Source organism: Neopelma chrysocephalum, unplaced genomic scaffold, assembly GCF_003984885.1.
Source record: "Neopelma chrysocephalum unplaced genomic scaffold, ASM398488v2 Primary Assembly neopelma1_83, whole genome shotgun sequence".
Lineage (NCBI taxonomy): Eukaryota > Metazoa > Chordata > Aves > Passeriformes > Pipridae > Neopelma > Neopelma chrysocephalum.
The window spans coordinates 2,337,694-2,363,661 of record NW_020897745.1 but is presented as its reverse complement, the minus strand read 5'-3'; the positions used below and the strand labels follow the sequence as shown (position 1 = coordinate 2,363,661).

The window sequence follows — 25,968 nt, the reverse complement described above, 5'->3', positions numbered from 1 at the left end:
GATTTCTAGAAAAAGCCAGACGACAGTGTAGGGGTCAGAAATAGGCATCCCAGCCCTCCCCATCCCACTATCTCAGCTGTTGCTTCCTGAGAGACAGAAGCATGTGGTTGCTAAAAATACCCTGTAAAGAGAATACATTCTCTCTCCAATGGGAGAGTATAAATTAAGCTGAGTTGTAATATATACAACTTCTTTGGGGTGGGAGAAACAATTCCAAACGTCATTTTCGCGGAGGATTTTCCTAATGAAGCAGAAATCCCACCCCTGTCCCTTCCCTGCGTAGGTCGGCGATATTGTGCAGAGAGAGGATCTCCGGCTCCTGCCTCTCCTGCTCCCACCCCCTTCCCCTCCTATGGGAAGCGATGTGGCCAGGGGTGGGGGGAGGCCGGCCCTTTTATAAGCGTGGCCTTCCAGCAAGTCCAAGTTGATAGGAGTGACAGGAGATTTGGCTTGCTCCGAGATACCCACCTCCCAAGCCTCGGGGTCCCTGGGATGACCAAAGGAGGAATGGAGTCAGTTGAAGTGTTCACAACTGAAGGCAAAGGCAGGGGCTTGAAAGCCCAGAAGGAATTCTTGCCTGGGGATGTCATCTTTGCGGAGCCAGCCTATGCAGCCGTGGTTTTTGACAGGTAAGAGGAAAGCACTTGTAACACACAGACCAAAAGTAATCTTGATGCAAAATTTCATCTGCCTGGTTGCATAGAAGTTTGAAAGTGGACAACGCCAGGAAACAGAGTGAAGGGAAGTCAGAAGCACTTCTGTAGATACTTTCACAGCCTACAGTGCATGTGCTTCCCAGGGCTTAGATCATCTTTTTTACTTTTAATATGGTGCAATGTATTTCCAGGATGTGACCTTGCAAGGTGCTTGGTGTCATCAGCTTTTACAAATGCAGTGGAAGTTGCATGTATTCTGTGCCTCACAAAACCAGCCCCAGTGAACTGCCAGGAGTTAGTGTGATTCAGGTACAGCGATCTTGGACTGACTTTGCTGAAGCCTCTGGTGTGTAATGCACGATAAAAGTGAGTTCCATTGTGCTCTGCTCACATGTACCACCTCCAGCTGTACTCGCAGCTTCATCACCCGCTGCCCTCGGACTAGGAGCTGGTGGGGATCAGCGGCTGACATTGTTTGTGTTAAAGTGATTTTATATTTACACATAGCTGAGTCAACTGGAGACAAGTGTCTGCTTTTGCTCTTGCACGAGACTGAATTTAAATTTACGTCCACACTGATGTAGCCAGAAATTAAGTTCTGGTACAAGGATGTTTTTCTTTTCTGCTGCTTGTTTTAAGCATAAACAACATTTGCTGAACTTGCACTCCCAGTGTGGCTGATAAGTCCCCACTTCTGCCCTTTGAATCAGAGGAAGATTCACTTAAATAATGTGGAAGCTAAAGGACGCAAAGAACCAATTTCTGTGTTAATGTCCATAGGGCTAAATCTAGAACAAAGCCTCAGACATGAATGGAATTTGTTCAGGCTTATAATAAAGAGAATAACTGAGAGCAGAATGTGGCCCTAATTTTTAAACTGAAGAGTTAGATGTCAGTTGAAGGTTTCATTCTGGGCTTAGGAAAGTTGTGAGTGTTCTTCAAGGGCATCATGGTCAGTCCCAAGACGGATTTTTTTGCCCCAAGCCAATGACTTCAGTAAATACTCTGCACTTTAAACAGGTCTGTGAGCAGCCCTGCCTAGCTGAGCTTTCCCTGATTGAACAGGCTCTGCTAATGAAGTCTGGGGCACAAGCAGAGGTCGTGTTGCTGTTTTAATCCCAGTCATTTTGTACCTGAAGCTGATCAGTGCTACTGTGTGATCTTGCAGTAGCAGAGGATTGGAGATAAAATGGACAGGGCAAGAAATAATTTTTTGTCTGTCTTTCATTCACTTGCCCTTTAACTGTCAGTGGGTGAACATGATTATGAATCTTTGCAAGACCAGCAATGACAGCTGTAGTTTTTATTTTAATCTGTCATTGCAAGAGATCACATTAAAAATGTCATTGTTCATTTTAAAATGCTGAGTTCTTGAAGTCTTAACCCTGAGCTCAATTACAGTAGTTGGGGACAAAATCATCTCTTCTTGATGTGTCCTTTTAGCTCTTCTACTTCAGTTTCACTTGTGTCACTAGCTGGAATCTTCTGGTGATATTATTTTTGCTTCAGAAGTGCCTATGGACAGTTATTTTTCCCATATGCCTTATTAACAATAATTAAAAAAAAAGAATTAAAAAACACTGAAAACGTTTTGGCTTTTGATGGCTGGTAGAGAGTTTTTTTTCTTGTATGTGAAATGTTGCAAGCATCATGCATAGAGCAGAGCTGCCCGTGTTGAAGAGCTACAGCTTTGCTGCATTTTCAAATGTCACTTGTGTAATGTGAGATAAGGGGAGAAACTATCACTACATCAGCTCTTAGACTGCAGACTGTGTCTCAGGCTTAAGTTTCCAACAGAAAACCTCGGATGGGGAGAGATGTGCTTCAGTCCCTCCCCACACTGGGTTTGTTTAGTTTCCAGAGGGCAGGTCCAGAAGTTGAGCAGCAAGGAGGCAAGTGCATCGCTTCTCTGTGAGGGGAGAGGATGGGGATGGCTTCAAGGCATTCTGATCTTCTTCTTCTTCCTGTTGTGAAATAATAATGGACTCTTACCCTCCTGTGACACATTTTATCCCAAAGCACTTCATATAGGTCAGTGGGGAAATGCAGTACCCAAATTTAAAACAGGCAGTGCCAACTAAATGCCTGTTGGTTAGTGCTTGACAGGGGATAAGCTGGGCCTGAGATATAATGGAAAAACACATTTTTGTTGTGGAAATTACCCTGATGCTTTTCTTACACACCCCAGGCTTTGGTTTTGAAGGCATCTTCTACTGCTATCCCAGAGTATACAGTTGCATCAAAATCCATTGAATTGATTGCTGTCAGAGAAAGGCAGCCTGAATCCTTGTAGGACCTGCAAGAATAAATTCACACTAGGCCATGGTGGCTGGTTTTGCCCTGAAAGAACTGCTGTTGCCTCTGCATGGATGATGAGTCCAGTGAAGAGGCATGTGGTTTTCCTTGCCCACAAACACACCTGTATAGGTCCTAAAATTGGTGTTGAGTCTATGCTAATAAAAAGGGTCTCAGCCTGCACAGGGAAACCCAAAGTCCACAGTTCCTCATCCTAATTCAACTCAGCATCTTAATCTCTTGCTGAAAGCACTCTGTATGTGTTCTATGGAAAAGGGGACTCAAATGCGAGTGATTGGTGGGTTTAATTTTTTGGGTCAGGTCTTACCAAATATGTGACCAGATTTTCCACAGATCTCAGCTTTCCTTGTGCATAAAGACAACCACAGAAGCACTAGAGAGCAGAGTTGGTCTCTACTTCGCTTGTCCAGCAATATGCCTTGAGACTCAGCTTGCAAATGGAGACACCCAAAGCCAAGGTCTTTTTAAAGAATTTGAGATGCCCCAGGGTGTCTGAGACATCCTCTTAAGGGTAACAGGTAAAAAACAGGATTTATGAGAATCAGGCCTCTTCTCAGGCTGGCTGGGTGTCCCTGCAGAGCCCAAAATAGCACTGGACTCCTGTGTCCAGACAAGTGAATCCAGTCCTAAGTGCCCATGTAATCAATGGAACACCATGATGTGCACTGAAAACAGACACCCTTGAGCTGAATGACTTTCCAGACCTCAGTGAGTGTTGTGATGGAATCTCTCCTTAGACACAGGGGATAGAGATGAGCACATCTAAGTGTCTAAATCTACACCCTGCATCCCACCTTGGAAGCCCCTGCAGTCCCCTACAGTCATTAAGGCTGGTGAGGGCTAGCCCTCTTCAGCCCAGTCATCTGAGCAGCAGTTTCTTACACAGTGCCAGAGACTTTTAGTCCAGAAATACATAAAACTCAAAGCTAAAGAACATTCCTATAAACATTTGTCAGCTCATAGTTCCTTAGATTTTAAGGCTAGGGTATGACTCACCAGGCTAACCCTGCTCATGGCAGGGGGGTTGGACTAGATGACCTTTAAAGGTCCCTTCCAACCCGAACCATTCTTATTCTATGATTCTATAACCTTTTTGCTTAACACAGTGTTTACCTGGTGTTGACTCTTGTATCAAGCCTGTTACTTCCACCTGAATGAGAACAGGCTGCCTAGAGAGATGGTGAATATGGATTGAAAGAAGGTGCAGAACTCAGTGTGATCTCCAGTATTTTGCTCTTTGGATAAAGTGCAGACAGAGTCTGAGCTGTGTTTGAGTCAGCCCTGCTGTTATCAGCTGAAATATCTCTCAGAAAATACCAATGTCAGGCCTTCTTTGCCCTATAGTAGATGCAGAAGGCTGGAAATGTATCTTCTCAAGGGATTAATTGCTTTTGTTGGGGTAATTTTTCACTTTGCAAAGCCCCTCTGCATTTCCCATTCCCACTGAAGCTTTCTCTAGTGCTCTGCTTACGTGCTGGGGCTCAATCCTTCCTCCCTCTTTGCTTTCTTGTTGAAGATCCCAGGTCTACCTCCCTCACTGACACCTTCAGGACGATGGCATTCCCAGGGCCTGGGCTCAATGTACTGTATGTGACCTTCTCCTCTGGCACATCAGTTGGCTCTCAAGCCTGTAAGAGTTTACATTTCCTATGAGCATGGGGATGCCTTGTATGTCTCTGTCAGCCTTCGTCAAGAGAAGGTTTGCTCTTTAACCAGTGGGGTTTGAGATACAGTAGTCAAGGGAAACAGTGTCATGTGGTAGAAAGCCAGGATCACCTGAGGATCTGCTTGATGAGTGATCTAGAAATGGCTAAAAAAGTGAGATCATTCTTTTTGATGTATGAAACAGACCTAAAACGTTTTCCAAGGAAATGTGGAATTGTAGCTGTTATCGTAGCTAGGAGTATAAGAAATCCAAAATTTTCCATAACAGCGTGATTCTGAAAAGATTATAGAAACGAATTCCTTGAATTGATGCCAGTAAATACTGTGAGCTAATGTGATCATATTCACACTGTTTAAAATGTTCTGGAGTTTGATTTTTTTATTATTGTCTCATTTGTTGAAAAGCTTAGATAAAACCTGAAAGAAAATCTAGCTTTTTAAAAGAAAATCACACCCACACCTCTAAAAAGAGGCTGGGAAATTTCGTAAAGAAAGACTAAAAATAAAATAGTCAAAAATTAGTCTAAAACAAATCTTCCACTCAAATAAGACAAACTGGGATATGTCATCCCTGACATTTTAAAGATGAAAACAACTAAGCTCCAACTCCTTTTTAAAGGAGCAAACCCATTCTTGTGCTAATAATTCCTCATTAGGTAGTCTCAGTAGAGGCCAGCTGTTGGGCACCTCCCTTGTCCTTTCACTGCTGGAAAGGAAGGTGCATTTCCTTAGGCTGTTGTCTTTATTGAAGTGTTACACACTCTGCTTTGAAAGCTAAGGAGACTTTGCCTACGTCGTAAGCTGTTCTTCTGCTGTCCTCTGTAGCAGGTTGAGGACAGCCAGCCAATAATAAATAGGATTTAGGTGTAAGTTAGTTCGTCCATGTGTATCACCTATGATGTACAGAGTAGAATGAACCTGCATTAAACAGTTTGTGAGCTCCTCACTATGTCCATCAGCTACTCAATGAAATCCTCCTCTGTTCTTTGCACTAAAGCCATCTCACCTGGCTTTTCCAGGCCAGTGAATGAGGTGCTGTGTGTGCTGGATGGCAGATGTTTGGATTGTGAATGTCTCAGAGATGAGGTTAACACATTTTGCGTGACAGTGCTCAGCCCTCTGTCCTGGCAGGTCCAACAGTTCTTAATCCATCTGAATCCAATCCAAGCAGTCACAAGAGTTATTTGTTTCTTCTGCTTTCACTGAGAGCTGTGCTTGCAGGAGCCACGGTTTAGTTGTCAGTGCTCTGTCACCTCTGGCTGTCACATTGAATCATTGCTTTTGTCACGGCAGCTACATCCAGGATTAGTAGTTTGTAGTTGTGCGTCTCATCTACGTAACATCAGAGCACATGAGTTCTTCAGAGTTCAGCTTGGTTGACTCTTGGATGAGAGGCCGAGGAAACCTGAGAAAGTCATTTAGCGAGTCAGTCAATGGCATCTGCCCTCCAAGCCAGCCCTAAATCACTGACATGGCAAGGTTTGACAGGCTGGAGATATCACTGTACTAATGAAGATCCTGCTTTTGGGCAGGGTGAGAAAAAGGCTCACAGTGTGGAAGATGGCAGTGAATGAGTGGCCAGAGATCACCTCAGAGGCCATGGTGTATGTAGACACAGCAGAAAGCAGTTGTGTTGCCCCTGTGTTAAAGCAAGGGAAGCTGAGCACCAAGACTCTGAGGGTTGAAACCCTCAGGGCTCCTGGGCAGGTACTGCACTAGAATTCACCTGCCCAGGGTACTCTTCAGAAACTTTTGGTGCTGCCTGGCCATTCGGCATCCTGACCACATGGGATTGGGCTGCTCTGTACCAAGAGGGGAGGTCTGGGCTACCTGGAGCCATTTCTAGAAAGTTAAACACTTTCTAGACCAGACAGAGAAGGTTTTTTAGACCAATGATTTCCACAGGCTGAGAGACTTAGGTTTAATCTTGGGCCACTCCACCTGTCCTTGGGGGACCTTAATGGTTGCAAAAGGGGTGAGACAGGAGACTGTGGATCACTGCAAGCCTTTGGTGTTCTTGGTGTTGTCTCCAGATGGTATCAGAGCCTGGCATAAGGTCCAGCCCTGGGGCCAAGGGAGAGCCCCACTTTGGCAACCCCTTTTGGGGCACCCAGCTCTGAGCTCCTCTGGGACAGCAGGAGTTTGCACAACTGCCAAGGGGCACTTGGGGGATTTAGGTGCTTACAGGCAGTACTTGACCAGTGTTAGTTGAAGATTTAGGCAGTAGGTCTCAAATACTTGTGTCTCCTGATTTTTTACTGTGCCAAGAGTTGAGCCCAGGCCACTGGAGATATGGTAGCACACATTATCAATAAACTCAGTCTTCTTTTAAAACATTTCTGGGCATTGAGAATCCTGCAAGGGTTTTGTGTGAGAGACAGTATTTCTTAAACCTGCCAGTCAGATTACCTGTGAGTAATTGTGACTGGACTGTTCCTTTGCTTTCTCGGAGAATCTTGTATAGCTTTTTTTGTGCGTTGCTGCATCTCCTCAGAAATGGGGAGTTTCTAGAGCTGGTGGTAAGTTCTGCCGGCTGGATTTGCTTTGGAAACTCTGGACACTCTACGCGATAAACAGCAAAATGCAAAGCCAGCATTTCAGTATTTTTCTGTTCTGAGGGAGCAAGCTGGAGGGAGAGAAGCACCTGTTTGAGAACTTGGGATTTGCTGCACTGTGTTCCCTACCCACCTGTCATTCCTCTCTAAAAAGAAACTTCTTTTTTATGCTTTCTGGCTGCCCTCAGAACACCCAGGCAGCAGGAGGGAGCCCCATTCCCCGAGGTATCTCCCTGTGCTTCCCGGCACAATGTAACCATGCAGGTTTTATCAGCTCTCTGGCTCTCCTTTGCCTTACAAGGAGTGTAATCTCTCTTGCACCTCTCTGCCCCACTGACTTGACAGCTGACAGAGCACAGCCTCACATTTCTCATCAGCTCCCAGCTCTTCCACTTGACACAGCAGAGCTGGTTCTATCCCCCTTCCTGGACACATGCTTACCCCTGCGCCATTCCAAGTGCTTGCCTTGCATTGAACTCCCTCTGGCACTGCTCATTTTTCTAAACCTCCTTTTCCAAACCTCATTTTTGCACGTGGTTTTGTCTGCTGTGGGTCATCCTGCTTTCAAATCAATGGCCCTCTTCATACTGCAAAAGCCAAGGCACTGAATTGATTTTTTCAGATCCTCACACATCACCAGAGGAAAGAAAATTGTTAAATGTACTGTGATGGATATAAATATGCATATATATATATATATGTATGTATAGTGGAGAGGCAGGACAGTCTTTGGGCTGAACTCTCTGGAGCTGTGAGTCTGATTCCTGCCTGTGCCACATCCTCCTCCTGGGATCATCAAGAATTTTTTTTATTTCCTTGTGCCTCAGTTTCCCCACTCTGGGCTATGGGCAATGATAACCTCTCCCTGATCATGAAGCCTCTGTGGTCTGTGAGCTTTTTGCAATGAGGAAAACCTCCTCTCTGGCACCAGCAGTGTCTGAGTGATGGGAATTTAAACTCTCCTGTACTGTGGAGCCTGGCTGGAGGCCCAGATAAAGTGGGTGGTTGCCTGGAGAAGCAGACAGCTGGAGACACCAAATCAGGCAGTGAAAAGCCTTCTCTAGAAGCAAGAGGAAAGTTCCAAAGTTGTTTGGGCAGGAGACCAAAGTGTGTCCCCCTCCTTCTCAGTGAATTAAGTCCTAGGAGCAAGCAGCTGGACACTTGGAAGGGGCACATGATGGAGGTTTCCCCTTGGTCTGGGACCTGGACACTCTCTGAGGGAGGATGGAAGGTTAGGCTTCTTCATCAGTATCCTTTGATATGTTCCTCTTGCAGCCTTGTTTTTAGGTATGTGCATACAATTGTAGGAAGCTTCTTGGAAATCCAATTTTGAACCCCCCAAAGAAGAAATTTGCCCCTTTTGGAGGGTATTTCATCACCATCTGAGTCACAGTAACCTCTCAGCAGAGCCAGGGGCAGGAATAGCTGGTAAGCAGCACTTACTGCTGCTGGCATCAGAGAAAGACACATCAGGCTCTTTGGATTTGCATGAGAAATTTGCATCACTAGCCCCTCTGCAGGAAGGCTTTAAGTGGCCTGAAGAGCCCAGTGCTAAAGCTGATGCCAGACTAAACAGGGAGGGCTTCACGCCCTGAGGGACCCATGTCCTACTCCACCCAGTGCTCCTATGAGCTCACTTTTCCTCTGTCTTCAGCTTCTTGGTGTTTTTTGTCCATCCCTGAGCAGCTGGAAATCCTCTTGTCCTTCGGCAGTCATGCCTGGGGATCTGCTGGAAGCCTGTCCTAGTCCCTCAGACCTTCACTAATCCATGCTGAGCATCTCTCTGGAGTCACTGGGACCAGGAGAGCCCCAGACCCACCCAGCCTGGAGCTTTGGTGGTGGACAGCCAGAACATACATGACACAACCAAAGGAAGGAGGAAAAGACATGAAACACTCTGGTGAGAAGATCTACCTTCAAGGAGGTTGTTTTGTTGGCTCTTTCATGTCATTTCCAACACAAGGCCACAATCATCAAGTGCAGTGCCTCCAGAACAGCTACACCTATGGCCTGGTGGCAAAAAGAAGTGACAAACAAAGCTGCCTTTTAATCCTTGGAAACATATCTTGGTTTCAAGCAGCACAAAACCAGAGTTTCCCCATGTAACCACTTCGCTCTATCGGTCGTCTTCGTTGTGGTGCTCCTTTGGTCTGCTCACTAGCAGAGCATTGCTGATGTGTGTTTTTATCCTTACGGTGTGCATGTGCCTAAGGACAGCTTAGGATAGTAGTTAGGACAGCTCAGAGCCATGTTCCTGCTTGGTCCCTCTCACCCAGTGTTTTCCTAAATCTCTTGAGCACAGTGGTGGCCACTGCACCATTTTGTGACCTGGTCCACGTGGGGCCCAGGAGAACCTTAGTGTTCGGAGGAGTGCTCAGTTCTGCCAAATTCAGAGGCTTTGCAGGCAGGTGAAGCTCTTGGGCTTGTTCTTTGCCTTCACATTCTTCTTTGTGCTCACCTGAGCCACAGACACATCAGGCATCTACTTTCTGCTCAGCAGTGGGTGACTGGTGCTTCAGCACAGGCCAGACAGAAACCGAAACCAGACTGAAAATCCTCTTGATGGCAGCAGTGCTGAGGAGAAGCAGATGAGCTTCAGACAAGAAGGCTGAGAGCTGGGGAATGCTTTATTGCTGTCCTCCTTTAAACAAACTCTTTGTCTCTTTGAAGTAGCCAAACAGAAAAGGAACAGCACCGGGCAAGCACACAAGGATTAAGCTGGGTGAGATGTTTCTTCACCTTCCCAAAAAAATCTCGAGAGGTCCATCCTTAGCAGCTGTGGGGAGCCCAGGGATACAAAGGTGGCAGAGCTGGGCTGAGCCAGCCCTCAGTGGGGTACGAGCCAATGTGTCCTTCTGTCTTTCCAGCCTGACACATGTCATCTGTCACACCTGCTTCAAGCGGCAGGAGAGGCTGCACCGCTGTGGCCAGTGCAAGTTTGCCTATTACTGCGACCGGACCTGCCAGAGGGCGGCTTGGCTCAACCACAAAAATGAGTGCTCTGCCATCAAGAGGCACGGCAAGGCACCCTCTGAAAACATCAGGTGAGAGCCGACCCCCAGGGACTGAGCTGCCAGCCTGGGAGAGGACAGTGCATCCCATGGCGAGGAAGAACTGGGTGGCCTGATTTGGACAGGGTGGAGGTGGGAGGAAGCTTAGAAAGTGCCAAGACTATCCTTGGGCTGAGGGGATGGGGACTTGGAAGAGCATCTGGGGTGCAAGGGATGTGCTCCTGCTTTTATTTTTTTGGTGCTGGGCCCCAAAAATTCTACTGCAGCTGAGTGTGGTGAGGAAAAACCCACCCTGGATGGCTTAGGAGGTGTGGGAAAGTGGGGAGTAGGTGGAAAAGTGGAATAGGAGATGGGCTCTTCCCAAATTTGTCTATAGGATACATTAATTTGTCTTCACATCCCTGCTCTGTCATAAGAAAATGAGAGGAGTCCCCAGGGAAATGGGAGCATTTGTGGAGGGCTGGGGACCTGGGCGTCTGTAGCACTTCTCCAGATGAGAACACAAATGCAGGGGCAAAACCTTGCTTCTCCCTTTTCTTCAAAAGCCCATGGATGGTGATCAACCATCAGCCATCTGAAGCTTAGCCAGTCTCAGTCTGTCTGTCTGCACACAATTTCCCACCCATGAAATGAATTTTGATGGACCTTCATTCCCTCTCCTTGTGGTGGGGGGTGGTGGTGGTGCTAACTCCTGTGGCTGTGTCCCGGCCAGGCTGGCTGCCCGGATCCTGTGGAAGATCGAGAGGGAAGGCAGTGGGCTGTCTGAGGGCTGCCTGGTCTCCATTGATGAGCTGCAGAACCACGTGGACAGCTTTGGGGAGGAGGAGAAGAAGGATCTCCGCACTGACGTGGAGAGCTTCCTCGAGTTCTGGCCGCCCCACTGCCAGCAGTTCGGCATGCAGTTCATCTCCCACATATTTGGAGTGGTATGTTGGAGGGGTTGGGAGAGCCAAGGGGGCAGTGTCTTTAATGCCAGCTTTCCAGAGACAGTCTCCAGCTGGCCTGAGTTGAGGATGGCTGACTTCATCCCTCCGTGGACTGCCCGTTCCCCAGCCCCATCTCTTCTGCACTGACACTGGGAAACTGAGGCATGGCAAGGGCAAGGTCTGAAGCATTTTGTCTGTCTAAACACGCAGACAAATGGTTTGGCCAGTGGTAGGTGCTGCGTTGTCATCACAAGTCCCACTGGACATCTCCCTGCACCCAGGAGAGCTGAGAAAATCTAAATATATTCTTAGTAAATATACCTAGAATATATTTGAATATAACAGATCTATTAAGTAGATACATTACTGTCTATTGATATTGTATGCATTGGATTATTTATTTATAATATCTAATAAATATTTATCTATAGATATTATTTATATGATAAATATTTTATATATATAATAAAATTGGTAAAAGATACTAACTATATTTGATAGTATCCATTACCACCTTGTTAACTACAAATTTTTGTTCTCAGTGTAGCAAAGAGGCAAATTCCTAGAAGCCAGTCCAGACTGAGCTGCTCTGCCCCCAGCTCTGGTACCAGTTGGTTAGTGATACACCAACAGAGCCAAAGGGGCCAGGGTGATCTGGGAGGAGACACGCTCTGCTTGCACCTCTGCCAGTGACTGTTGTGGCAGAGAAGTTGGGTTTGCCAGTCCTATCACAGGGAGAGGACACAGCATCCTTTGGTAGCACCCCACAAACAAAATCCAGTCCACTGGACACAGGGAGACATATGTGCTTATGACTGGCATAGCTTGTCAGTGGAGAAGTAAGGAAGTGCAGAAAATGTACAGAATCAGTTCAGAGAGGAAATAAAACTACTAACAAGGTAAAACAATTAGCAGTTGAATTCCTTTGGTCTGTCCTACCACATATTCTCTTTGCAAATATTTCCTTTTTTTATGTTTGTGACTATAAACTGTTCCATTCATATGTGATAATAATGTATCATATAGGCAAATAAAATAATTCATTCTTGGTAGATTTGTCATGGAAAAGCCATTCTGAAAATTCATAACAAACAGTAGTAATTAACTCGTTTTTACAAGCTTTGAGAGCAACCCAGCAAACATGACCTGATTGAACGCAGCTCTCAAGGTTAATTTCTAACTGATACCTGTTTTAATAAGTGTGAACTTTGCTTTCTGCTTGTATCGCTTCAAATTAATTTTCCTTTGACCTTTTTCTGAATTATTTCTAGGAAGCAAATATATAAGGAAACCAGTACATGGTCAAACCAAGTTTATCTTAGGCATCCCAACCAAATATTAACAGCAAATATTCTGCAACATTTACTCAGCTCTGCTCTGTGCTGGTCCCTGTGCATGAGTCCTGCACTGCTTCTCTTGATGTTTTATCCCAGCTGGAAGGTTTTCAACTTTTTCTTCTTTAATGCTTCTTCCTGCTTGTGTTTTGGGACTAGATCAGCTGCAACGGCTTTACCCTCAGTGACCAAAGAGGACTGCAGGCTGTTGGTGTGGGAATCTTCCCCAACCTCTGCCAGGCCAACCATGACTGCTGGCCCAACTGTACGGTCGTCTTCAACAATGGCAAGTGAGTGGATTTCTTTCCTTGGGCACAGCAGGGATGCATCCTAAGGGGCAACTCAGCAGACTCTGCCAACCCTGGTGTCAGATCCCTGTCTCAGAAAATCTATTAATTCTTATTTCCTTCTCTAGCTCAGAAAAAAAAAAAAAAGAAAAAAAAAATCAGTATTTTCTTTCTAAAGAGGAACTGTTTTCTTTCATTGTTATTTTAAAACTTATCATCTGATGCACTAAAACACAAGATTTGACCCCAAATCCAGCAACCAGAAAAGAATTTTTTCCTTTTTTTTTTTTTTTTGAGTTTTGTAACTAGACTCAAAATAGGTAGATAAAGTAGTAAGTAGCTGTTTAGCTCCCCCTTATACTGAGGCTTCATAGTTATGGAGTAATTCCAGTTAGTAATTTATGAAGGATTATGCTGAGTCCACAGTCCAAGTTTCTCATAATTGAAGCTTGCTATCAGCTGTGTATCACTATCTGCTGGGGTGTTTATAACCATTCCTAACACAACCCTCATCTGGTGAGAGTGTTCCATCTCCATTAATCATTGATTAACACTTTAGCAATGGAACCTAATCACAATTGTGACTGTTATCTGCAAGCAGTGTCATGTCTGAGTGGAGGATGCTCTAAAGCCACTGAGCATTCCCCATTCCCACCCAAGTCCTGCAAGAAAACTTTTGAGAGAAAAGTGAAACGGGAAGAGGTTCAGTGGGAAGTGCAGGGACATTTCATCAGAGCTGGGAGAGGAGGCTGCTGCTCTCAGGGCTTGGGACGGTCCACAGGAAGGATGCTCTACCCTTCCCAGCCTCTGAGCCATGACAGGTATAAAGTGCTGCTGATCCAGCAAGTTGCACCGTGTTCAAGACATTAACTGTGGGAAATTTCTTCTCAAAAACTGCACACCCGCAGTATTTCCTCCAAACTTTTCCGCTTCCTGTATTCACCAAACTTTAGTGCTATAAGTTAACCCCCTCCCTAGCCTCCCTTTCTTCAACTAACACATTGCTTCTGCACTCCAGTTATTGCTGCTGGTTTTCCCTGGTAAAACTACACCAGCATTTATCAAGCACCTCGTAAACATGCAAAGAGAAAATAAAATTGCATTACGATGATTGCCTTGGTGGGAAATAGGGTCTGATCCAAAGTCAGGTTGGAGTCTGTGGTATGATATCCAGTTGTCCTGGATTAGATCCATAGTGGGGTGATGGAGAGCCTCTCCAACCAGCTTCCAGCAGTGGAGGAGGTAACCAGCAGTGACAGCAGCCCTAAAGTCTGACCTCCTGGGCAGTAAGTAGAGGACTGGCATTTTATTTACCTGACAGCTTCTCAAAGCTCCCACATGTATCTTTTCACTGACTTGAAACTTGACCATCTGGTTATTTCCCAGGTAAATTATGAAGGTTTCTTGTCTTTATGTGTAAACCTGATGATAAGTCCCCGTTGTGAGAACTGAGCTCTCTATCAGCACTCAAGGCACTACACTAGACTTGAGGACCCACAAGCTCATCATACAGAGCACAGTCCTTGGGGCTGATATCTCAGTCTGGTTTCCATTTCAAGCTGTGTTTTAGGGACCACAACTGCTGATGTCAGTGGAGACATTTCTGTACAGGAGAACTAATCCCCTCGCGCCTGCCAAATGTCAGAAGAAGGTTTTGCACATCGCAGTGCTAAAATCACAGTGCCAGGGCAGTTCTCCTCAAAATCCTCCATGGCCCAGTGATGGGCACTTCAGTTCTGGCAGCTGCATAGCAAAAGGGAGGCTCTCAATGCAGTGCATCATGAGGGAGGCACAGGGAACCCCCTTGTCTCCTGCCAGTACAACGTCCCAATGCGCTATGCCATGTACCCATTTTTTTTTGTTGTACTTTTATGTGTGTAAACTGCAGATGTTTGTTTTGTCTTTCAGTCATGAGGCTGTAAGATCAATGTTCCACACACAGATGAGGTGGGTCAGTCTTGAAAGCATCGTTCCCCTCTTGTTGCCCTGTACCCCTCATGCCCCATATTTAATGGAAAAGATGCAAACACCCCAAGGGTCTTCCTCTGTTTGCAGCAAATTTCACTTTCCCTGTTTTCTAAACTTCTCTTCCTTCCCTGTGTAAAGCCCCACTAAACCCAAACCTCACTTAACTCTGCATTTTGTAGTAAATTAAAATGATCGTGGTAATAGTGTGACTATCTCCCCCAGGGTGAATTCCCTCTCTGCCTTCCCACTCTCTCCCTTTGCTTCCTCCCTGTCAGTATTTCCCCTCTGCACTTCTCATTTCTCCTCCCCTGACCATGGCAAGAGCATGAAAGTCAGAACAAGGTCTTGCTAATCTTGTACAGCCCAAAATAAAACCTTGCATATTAGGAGATGAGAAATGATTGTGTTACTGACATACTAAATGGTCCACGTTTCTTCTGCAACAAACAGTGCCCGATGAATGCTCTGCCTACAACAGCAGTTCCGTGAGATGTAGGTTTCAATCCTTTTTTATCATAATACTTGATTAATGTTTCACCTTTTAATGATGCCACTGTTACCTGATCCCAACTAAATAAATCACAAAAATATGTGCAAAAAGAAAAAGTCTCTGCTTAGCTCATGGCACTTGGTATATTATATTCAGTCCTATTAAGTCCCCACTGTTGTCTTTAATTTCAATCAGACTGCAATTTCCTCAAACAAGTTGTGAAATACTTTGGAAGTGCTCTTCTTCACCATCAATACTTACTCAGGACATTACAGATAGGGCCATAAAAAGGGGCACATGTGTTTCACTTCTGATTAGAGTTGCTATTTTGGGGCAATTTGAGTTTTGATCTATCAGGCACTCACTATGCCTGTGCGTGCAGCTATCAAGGTCCTTGCTGCTCGTGGCAGACACCAGGGAAAAGAACTTTGGACAAACTCAGTGGTGTGCTCCTGGCTGACAGTGTCTCTTTAACTACAGCTTTTAAAATATGCCATGTGTTTCCTGGCTTATCCCAAAGGCCATCAATCCCATCCACACAAGGGATGGCTGCTTAAAATATACCTATAGTGCTTGAGCTATCGGGGGCATCATGAAAGTCAGAGGCTTGATTTTGCTTCTCTGGTTGCATGACTCACTTTAACGAGAATCCTGTTAGGTGTGAGCAGGAATGTTTATATGTGTAAACCTTTCCGATGGGAATTGCTCCTTTTCATGCACTTTCTCCTGGAGTAGCAGGTTGCACTTTTCTCTGGCTGGCATTTTCCTGTGGTTGCGACATAACTAATTCCTGCCCTTTGTGACAATGGCATGTTTAGTGACAAATTTTGTATGAAATATGCTGTTGGTATGATTGAACAGCCAGAGAAGGTCAAGACCAGCCTTGGAGAGTAATTTTTACAGCAGCTTCAGCACAGCTGAAAGGCTCAGAGCTACGCCCTTGGTGCTGAGAGCTTGTAATGGGAATTACAAGGGAATTAAAAGGGAACTGCAGGAGATTTACAATCATTCACAAAAATATGATCACACAGAATAAGTCATGTCTTCCCCAAAGGACTTTGAATGCACCTGGTGAGACCTGTGAGTCCTCTGCCACCTATGCCTTTGGTGAGGCCCATTGTTGGGTTCCACCTAAAGCACCTCATGTTCAGGTGGGGGCAGCACATCCCCCCCAGGTCCATCTCATAACAGGTATGTACATCAAACAGGCTGTTGAGCTCACTAGTAGTTGGGAGAGGAGATGGATACAGAAGCATCACCTCACAGTTGGTATTTGATTATTTTTTTCCCCATTCTGGTCAAATTCTTCAGCCACTTGTGCCTGTCCAGCAACTGAGAGATGGCCCAGAGTAACTGGGAGATTCAGTGTGTAGAGTGAAACAGCAAGGGAGTAGTTTTGAATGTCCATCTTATTTAAGAGGTTTTGCAGGGAATGACATGAGAGAAAGGCAGGTACTTTCCAAAAGCCTGTCATCAAGGACTTTCCATGGATTTCTCTAACACAGGCTGGCAGTTGAATTGTGGTTGTAATAGCAATAGGCATCAGGTCAAAAGAACTATTAAAAGATAGACTCTTTGCAGATAACCATACTAAGCCTTTATGTAAAGATGCATGAACAGGGGGAGGGCATCCCTGACCCAGCACCCAGAGGGAATTTGTCTTAACTTTTCAAAGTGAAAACGATACCGAAGGCAGCACAGCTTGGGATCTGGGAGTCTAGCCAGGAGTGTGTGGGTAGTAGTATTTAAAAAAAAGACCTAAAGTCCAAACTCAGCATTTTGTTGGGTATTCCTGATCTTGGGGGTTTTTCTCCTGGTGAGATCTCCTGCAATGTAATAAAAGTTGATGTCTAGGTTCAACCCCCATCTGGATAAAGTAATTGAGCCATAATCTGTTTGTAGATCAGAACTTCACATATCCATGCCAGGGACTCGCGGAGGGGCAGGAAAAACAGGTGTGACTGTATTCTTGCTCTGTGTTCAGTTAACCAGACTGCTGTCTATCTCTGCATTGCTCCCTGAAGACCTACAGCAGGGCCTTAGGACGAGGGCTCAGCTCTGCAAGGCAGGGGCAGGTCGCAGGATTTGTCCCTGATGGCTCTGTGGCCCCACCTTTGCTTCTGCTGCTCCCCCAAGCGCACTTCTCATCTCCTTTGCACTCAGGATTGAGCTGCGGGCTCTGAGCAAGATTTCTCCGGGGGATGAGCTGACAGTTTCCTACGTGGATTTCCTCAACCTGAGCGAGGAGCGGCGGAAGCAGCTGAAGAAGCAGTACTACTTCGACTGTGCCTGCGAGCACTGCAAGAAACAGGTCAAGGATGACCTGATGCTGGCGGTGAAGGGGGGGGAAAGCAAGGTACGGTTGGTCCTGCTGTTTCCAAACCCAGTGGTGGCTGTGTCTCCTCCACCAAGGCATCTGAGTGTCTCTAGGACTGTGGTTTCTCAGCACGGGGACACTCTTAATAAGAAAAGAGTCAGATTTTGGTAAAAACATGACTAGTGCCAAGGTAAAAAGTGAGAACAGAACTGAACCTTGACTGGTCACAACACCAATTCAAGCCCACCATGCAAGACCAGTTTAATCCTCATTATGCAGTCTAAGTGTAGTTTTTAATTTAAAAAAAAAAAAGCCCATAGAATTTGCCTTTAACCTAAAAGTCCATCAACAGACTGAATACAAAAATATTGGAAAATTGGGTCTAGAGCTGAGAAAAATGCTGGCATCTAGACTGGGGCTTTTTCCTGAGAAACTAAAAGAGAATCATCATTTTGAGCAGCAGACACAGAAATGTGATGCAGGTGATTCGTGGTGACAGAACTAACCAGTGCTGCTGAAGCTGTATGGTTTGTACCATCACCCTGGCTCCAGGAATGTGGGAAGTCTGAACTTCCAGTCCCTCTTTTCAAAGCCCTGTCACATGGATTTTACACCATCACTTGACATTCGTGCGTGGTTGCTGTGGGCAGATTGACTGTGAAGAATTAACATGTTTGACTGCTCATTTTTAAATAATCTGTGTTTTCCTCGGAGGTCTCACAAGTCATCGAGTGGGAGAGTGTAAGGCTGTGTCTTGCTGTTGGCAGAGGCATGTGTTGTTTGGCCAGCAGCTCCAGTTTGCAAGTGTGCTGGCGGCTTTAAGAGTTTCTTTTTAGTTCCTCTGCCCAAGGATATAATTGCTCATAGATTTTGTCCTCCATGGCAGTGTTAGCTTAGGGGATTTCTATTCCTGCAAGCTCTATAAAGTGTATAAGGGAAAGCAAGGCAAAGCAAGGCAATTTAATGTATCATCAAGTCATTGATCTGCACTGCTGAGCAGTTACATAATGAATCAGACAGTACAGCTCAGGGGCTGATGTAAGGCAGGACCAAAAAGCAAAGATGGGATGAGGAGCTGTGACTTCAGACCAACAGTGCCACCAGGAGAGGCTCAGAGAGATGCACTTTCCTGAGAAGAAGGACAGAACCCTCAGCCTCCAGCTCGAAGTTACCAGGAAACCAAGCCCAGCCCTGTAACTCTTCTTTCATATAGGTGGAAATCAGGAAAAGCTGGATATTGCAGAGTATAAGTCTCTTCTTGAGAAAGGTTTAGAAAAGTGGGAAACTAATATGAGGGAGTTCCCATTGGAAACAGAACATGGCACTAGAGGAGACCCATTGCTTGCTGGGTCAAGTTCTCCTCTAGTGCAAAACACCCTACTCCATAATCCCATTTTAAATTATTGAGCTTCACCTTAAAGCTAATCCTGACTACTGTACTTCCCTACTTATAATATAAAGCTGCCCCAGAGCTCAGTTCTCTGATGCAGAAGGATTTTTATCTGGCTTTCTGTAGAAATATTTTTTAACGCCTTCTCCAGTAGACAGCATAAAAAACCCTCAACTGTCATTCAACACCTGCTATCAAGCCTTGAGTGAGCACTGAGAGCATCAATCACAGAAGGGTTTGAGTTGGCATCTCATTCCAACCCCCCTGCCATGGGAAGGGACACCTCCCACCAGAGATGCACCATCCCCTTTTTGTGACAGAGGTGCTGTGCAGCACAGAGCAGGAAAACATGCACTTTTGGGTGAATACCCTCCACAATCTGAAGTGCCTGTGTAGAAAAAGGCTGTTAAGTATGGAAGGTGCATGATTTCAGCAGTTAAAAATACACTCCATCCACAGACAATAGGTATCCAGGCTGACCTCAGCCTCAGAGCTCGGCTGCTCGCCGACGGCTGTATCACATTTTCTGAATTCAGACACACTTGCCTGAGAGCAGCAGCACTCACAGCTGCCTGGAAAAAGTGCTAGGAATATGTGCAGGATTGACAGCTTACATCCCCAACAGCTGCTCTGACCTCCAGTCCTTCGCCCCTTCCAAAGAGTAGCAAAGTTGCCATTGTTTATAATGGCAACGGACTTAGAAGTCTAGTAAAGGCAAGGGAGGATTTTTGTTAGACAAAGCCACTGTGGAAATGCTGTTTAAAGTACCTATTCTGGGAGTCTTTACTCAGGCAGCAAGTCCATGTGGTTTGCACTGACATTAACATTGCCTTTGAATTTGCTCTGTGCCCCAGGACACCCTGTGTGCTGCTCAGACAGCTGCCCAAGTCTGATGAGCTATGATAGCTTCAGTCCAATAATACAGGATAATAAATCATAACACACACATATGTATCCATAAATAGATGAGGGGTATATGGCTCTGAAAACTACTGGTTTTCCTTCCATCCTAAGCTTTCAAGAGCTTCTCCCAACTAGCTGAATTTCAGATTCCTCAAAAATCTGATTGGCCGGGTATGGGAAAAAGAAAACGGGACAGTCATATGGTCCTGACTCCCAGCCTTTGCATCTTACTTTGCAATGTTGTTTCTCTGCTTTTGATCCACACCCTGAGGTCTTTCTGGCTGCTGGCTCTGTTGTGTGTCTCCAGACCAGGGTCTTCTCACAAACTCCTGCAGTCATGTGATTGTGGGCTGATTTCAGATTTCCCATTTATGAAAAGAAAGGTCATGATAGCTAGAACAGTTGGAAAATGCAAATTTGAAAGGCTCAGAAAGGCAGAAGATGAATGGTGGTGCTGGATAACACAATGTTGTATTTCAGCATTAAATGAAGAAAGAGGAGGCAGTTAATTATGAGCTCGTTAGTGTTTTTTCAGGTGTGTCTAGATGTGCACCAGGTCTCCAAATGCACAATAAAATGCAAACTTCTTTGAGGTGTGGGAAAACACATTTTCCTCTCTGGGTGCAGCTGAAATCTGAGCTCAATCATTTTAGGTTGTTTGGATGTAATGACAGCATTTCTCAGGGTGTGTAAAATTCAGTGATCTTTCCTATTCCACCCATCTCTCATTCAAGAGCCTTGTTTATCTCAAGCAGCTGCACTATGAACACCTGATACACACCAGCTGGTGGCTTTCACAGCCTCTTTGACATCTCATGAGACCTCTCAGTTGCAGGGTCAATTCTGTCCCTTTTCCATAGGGGAGAAGTGGTGGGGAGAGTCGAGGAATCCAGTTATGCATGGCAGAGGTATATGGCCACTACCTTCATGAGCATCACTCTTGCAGAAGTCAGCAGGAGCTTTGCCTCTTAACTCGATAGCGAGTCCATTTCTGCCCATTTCAGTCTTGAGCAGGTCTGAGGGGCACTCTGGTACACACAGCCAGCAGTAGAAAGGTAAGGGGTGATGTGGGAAGCACCCCAATGAGCTAATTTGGGTTCCCAAGCTGTGGACCAAGCATCCTTTCGACCAGTGTACTTTGGCATGTGTCAGTCTGTGCATTTTCCTCACTGGTTTTCCCTAACATTGTTCCCAGCCCTCTGCAGACACGGTGAAGGAGGTCATCCAATTCTCCAAGGACACGCTGGAGAAGATCAACAAGGCCCGGATGGAGGGACTTTACCATGAAGTGAGTCCTGGTACTTTTGCTCTCTTGCTGTAAACACACTGCCCAGGAAAACAGGCCTTGTCCCTCTGTACCTCCGTGATCTAAGGATGAAACAATCTCCCCATTGCTGTAACCTGAATATCCTCTTGTGCTTCCTGCCCTCTTGGCAGCTCAAACTGCAAAAGCTGACACTGGTTTCTGCCCTCTTTAACCCACAACTGTGTCTCACACAACATCCCAGTTTCTGTTGTGAAGATGATACAAGGAGATTCAGGTGACTTTCAGCATCTCTGACTGACACAGGTGTTGAACCAAGGGCCTCCTGGGTGAAAAACATGAGTTACAGGGCAAGTGTAACAAGTCAGCTCTGCCAGGTAGCCCCATAAAAAGGAGAACAGGGGATTTGGGAGAGGGACAGGACAGTCAGGAGACTTGGCACATCAAGTTGTGGGCTGCCTTTGCCTGTGTTGATCTTCTCTTCACCTCCTGGCTCCTCATGTTGCTCATTTGTCAGGCTCTGAGGAGGGGTGCGTGGTGTGGGACACCCATATCCCACCTGGAATATGGGCTACAAGGGCAAAGGGTGAGAGCGTGCAAGTCACTTCTTCCTTTCTCCCTCTTTTGCTCACCCAGGAAATATTTAATTGCTCTCTTCAGAGAGTACTCCAGGTTGAGTAGCAACCTCTGTGTTTTAACTTCCTTTGGGAAAAGGGTGAAGCCCCCCCAGAGCAGAAATCTGGACACTAGATCAGAGCTGGGTGCAGTACAGCTCCATGTCTCCAGCCACGTGGGGTCATTTAGAGTATTCCTTGCATCAAGTGCTTGCAGGAGGTTGGGTGGATGACACTGGGGTATAAGAGTCCTGTAGGTAGCTTGCTATCTAACAAAACCCAACCTTCTGGAATCCTTCTTCTCCTGAGCAGTAGATATCACTTCTTCCTCACCAGTTTTATGAATGTAACCCTGGGAGAGAAAGCTTTGAGCACCAATCACTTTCCTAGGCTGCTGTTTGTCAGTAAATCAAAGCATGTCTTACCTTCCCCAGTCTTCACAGAGGCTGACTCAGCATCTGGGCAGCCCACAGTGCTTTGGTGTGGCAGCTTCAGGACCAAAGGTGCTCAGACTTACCCTTCTTCCCCCTGCTTCCCTCACATGCTTCAGGTTGTGAAGCTGTGCCGTGACTGCCTGAAGAAACAGGAGCCTGTGCTGGGGGACACAAACATCTACCTCCTGAGGATCCTCAGCATTGCCTCCGAGGTGCTCTCCTACCTCCAGATGTTTGAGGAAGCAGCTGACTATGCCAAGAGGATGGTGGATGGCTACCTGTACGTCTGTGCCCTGTTTCTGGCAGCTCTTTGTGCTTATGTAATGTTAAACAATGTTACAGGAATAATTTTCTTAGTCTGTTCCCATCAGGGCAATGGTGCTGGAATTCAAATGGGAACCTGTAAATATGTCATGAGATAGAGAGGGACCCCTTCTTAAATGCACAAGAACTCCCAAACACCTTAATTTACTAAACTGGATGTGGCAATTGGTTTGGGTACATCTTTCATTACCCTTTCTGTTTTGTCTCAGAAGCATCTCAGGGCTGCCCTGACAGCAAGACACAGAGCCTGGGTGCAGGACAGAGAGGCTGTCACTGCAGGTGATGGTCTGTTCCCCTGTACCCTGCAGGAAGGAGAACTCGCAGGGAAAAGAGAAATCGTGTCAAATGGCTGTCACTCAAGATATCCCTTCACTCTTGAATAGTTTGTGGATTTTATCTTGGCTAATTAGTTTAGTCTGGGGTAAATGCTCAGTGAGAATAAAGAAATTCAGGCTTAGTTCGCATAGATCCAGGGTAAATCTCATGGTAAAAATGGTGTGCCTTATTGTTACTGAGGTTTTGTGACAGGACTCATGAGTAGTTAACAGAAAAAATAAAAAAGAGAGAGAAAAAAAAAAAAGAGAGAGAGAGAAAAGAAAAAAAAAGAAAAGAAAAAAAAAGTAATGGAAACCATAGAGAAGAGAGAAAAGCCCAGTTCATCATCTTATTCACTCTCTTCACTTGTCTTCTTGGTCAGTTCTAGCCCAAAAGGCCTATGGTATTTTTTTCTTTTGCAGTGGGGGGACAGAGTCACCTTCCTGGCTTGCAGGCCTGACAAGCAACTTTAACTGTCCCAGCTCTGGCACTGAGCTAATTGAATCACACAGAGGAAATTCCTTCCCCTCTGTGTTCCTCAGTTTTTCAGACCACAGTGAGGACTATGGTAGTTTCCTTCCTTGATTTAAGATCTGCCAATTCAATATGCCAAATAAGCCCTTGAAGGCAGGTTTTCAGGTAGGCCCAAGCATTTTTTAATTCTGTTTCAGCTTCTAAAGTTGGATGCAGGGAAGAGGTTTCGTTTTTCCCACCTCAGGTACTGACAGTCCCCAGAGGCAGGGGTGCATCTGCACAGGGTGACATGAATATTTCTGAAGTTTCTGGAACCACCTGTTTCTCTTCCCACTTCGACTGAGAATCTGGTAGTTGTTCCATTCTCATTTCACTAAGCACCCAGTTGGTGCCATCTGAGTAGTAGGGTCAGATCTGGGTTTTGTTTGTGCCAAAACAATGTGGAATGAACCCTGTTCACAGGTTGTTCATCTTTCACAACTCATGTCCCTGTATAGCTCTGTCCTTGTGTAACCTGTTCCTGCTCTTTCTAAGCCGGGCTGCACATTTCGGTGGCACTGGGTGCAGCAGGCTCTTCACCTGAGTAAACAACCTGCTCTTCGGCAAACATACCACATCACTGACAAACTTTTGGGAACCCAGGTTTTTTCTGACCTGATTACTCAATGTGCTTCCAGGAAAATATATCATCCCAACAACGCGCAGCTGGGGATGGCCGTGATGCGGGCAGGAGTCACTCACTGGCATGCTGGTCTCATTGAAGCTGGGCATGGCTTGATCTGTAAAGCCTATGCCATTCTCCTGATAACCCACGGACCATCCCACCCAATTACCAAAGATCTGGAGGTAGGTGTCATATCCTGTGTCATCTTTGCTCTCTGTCTGGGCAAAGTTACATTTCAAGCTGTAGAAACAACCCATCCGTAAGAGCTGAGAGATGTATCAAGTACTGCTTCTTAACTAATGCTGTGCTTTCATGGGGATTGTTACAGTCTGCTGGGAAATGCATCTCCCTTCCTATTGGAAATTTTCATCCTGAAAAATAGCTTTTATCCTGCACCAGAACATACATTTAAAATGGCAGTGGAGCCCCTGAATCTCCTTTGAAACTGCTGTGCCCAAGGACAGAGCCTCCCTTTCTACCAACAGTCTGATTTTGCTGCTCTCAGAGGCTTGGCATTGTGATTTAACTACATCAAATTATCTATGGTGGTTGTTCCCTGTTTACCAACTGGTTTTTTAGTTGGTGTTCATTCTTCTTTATTTACCACTCCCCACTCCTTCTAAGCAGCAGTGCATTTTTTCCTCAGGTGACTGATAGGTATTTTCTAGTTTAGAGTCAAAGAGCTGCAGATCTAAGGGAATTACATCTGCTCAGATATGAGGAACTGTTTACAATTGCAGCTGAGGAATCTGTCATTTATTTAGCCTTTAACTCACTTAATTCAACCTGTTGCCTTTATAGCATTCTCCTTTATTGCCCTCAAAAAATTACAGGGTACCAAATGAAATCCTTTATTATGTCTTAGTCCCTGATACAGCAGAGCTATAATCTTTATTAATGCAATTTTATATCCTCAGAAAAATTAATATCTTCTACGTAAAGCCAATCTGACTGTTGACTGTTTCCCTTGTATGTAGCAAAGGCTGAGATCCCAGCACCTCCATTCCTGTGTTTCCCTTCACACTTACTTTAGGAGGAAAATAGTGGATATATGGCTCATGCTTATCTCTGTGCTGCTAAGCCAAGGGTTGAATAAACTCACGGGCAGGTGTAAAAATATATCCTAGGTCATTACATGGCCTAGGACGTCCCTGAAGGACAGTGCCTGTTTTTTGGCAGTGTTTTGTTTACTTGCTTTGAGATTCACTTGCATCACAGGCTCTGTAACCCGCTGTGTCCCTCAGGCCATGCGTGTCCAGACGGAGATGGAGCTGCGCCTGTTCCAGCAGAACGAGTTCATGTATCACAAGATGAGGGAAGCTGCCCTCAAAAACCAGAAGATCCAAGTCATGCCTGAACCCAGCAATGAGAACGCACCAAGCCTCTTCCACAAAAAGGAATAATGGCACGAATTCATGCCTGTAGGATGACATCACCTTGTGGCACTTCCAAACATTGGGAATGTGTTATAGGAATGTACTGTATCCATAAGGATTGTTTCCAGTGGCACCAGTCTGACAGCATGGACCTGCTGGGGGGAAATCCTGAAAAATATTCTGGGGGCTTAAAGCAGAAGAGGTGTTGGCAGAAACAACATCCCTTTTCTACCACTAGCATTAAAAATCAAAGCAGAACAACATGTTATAAAATTATTTACATTTTTATTGGAAACCTGTTTCTCTCTACACAAGTCCTGATTATGAAGTCCTTTGTTAAGTTTTAAATGATTTTTCCTAAGTGTTTCTGTTACTTCCTTAGGATGACATAATTTCTTTCCAGTGATGTCCATGGGATGGTAGAAGTGGGAAGCTGGTTCCAAAAAGTGTCACGTATGTCTGTGGGCATTGAGTGCAAATTCAGTAATACCCAAAGATGGTGTTTGTGTTCAGTGGTATATTTTTGACAAAAAGCTGCTGAAAAATGATTCTATAGCTGGCACAGGTGCGACATCAAACTGTGGGCACTTTGCAAGTGAGACTAAGTGGAATTCCTATATCAACATAAGTTAATTAGGGCAAATTAGTCTCCTTAGTTAAAAATCAGAAAATGTCTGCAGTGATT

General features: G+C 45.4%; 1 protein-coding gene across 2 annotated transcripts; it reads left to right on the top strand.

The window, feature by feature from the left end:
* The first annotated feature begins 411 nt into the window (after window positions 1–411).
* SMYD1 (SET and MYND domain containing 1) lies at window positions 412–25,644 on the top strand. 2 transcript variants are annotated; one of them, XM_027691256.1, is made up of 10 exons: window positions 412–629; window positions 10,060–10,236; window positions 10,916–11,129; window positions 12,623–12,753; window positions 14,659–14,697; window positions 17,372–17,564; window positions 21,014–21,106; window positions 22,247–22,410; window positions 23,921–24,089; window positions 25,152–25,644. In XM_027691256.1, exons 1-10 carry the CDS (start codon window positions 493–495, stop codon window positions 25,308–25,310), a joined length of 1,476 nt encoding a protein of 491 aa, XP_027547057.1. In that variant the 5' UTR covers window positions 412–492; the 3' UTR covers window positions 25,311–25,644. The 2 variants fall into 2 exon arrangements, with proteins under 2 accessions (XP_027547057.1, XP_027547058.1); XM_027691257.1 differs by lacking the exon at window positions 14,659–14,697 and having other exon boundaries at window positions 413–629.
* The last annotated feature ends 324 nt before the right edge of the window (window positions 25,645–25,968 follow it).

Excerpts from the sequence above, each read along its gene's own strand:
- SMYD1 (XM_027691256.1), top strand. The coding sequence starts at position 493 with ATGACCAAAGGAGGAATGGAGTCAGTTGAAGTGTTCACAACTGAAGGC. Across the intron at positions 17,565-21,013 it reads TGAAGGGGGGGGAAAGCAAG|CCCTCTGCAGACACGGTGAA; the intron begins GTACGGTTGGTC and ends CATTGTTCCCAG. Across the intron at positions 22,411-23,920 it reads AGGATGGTGGATGGCTACCT|GAAAATATATCATCCCAACA; the intron begins GTACGTCTGTGC and ends ATGTGCTTCCAG.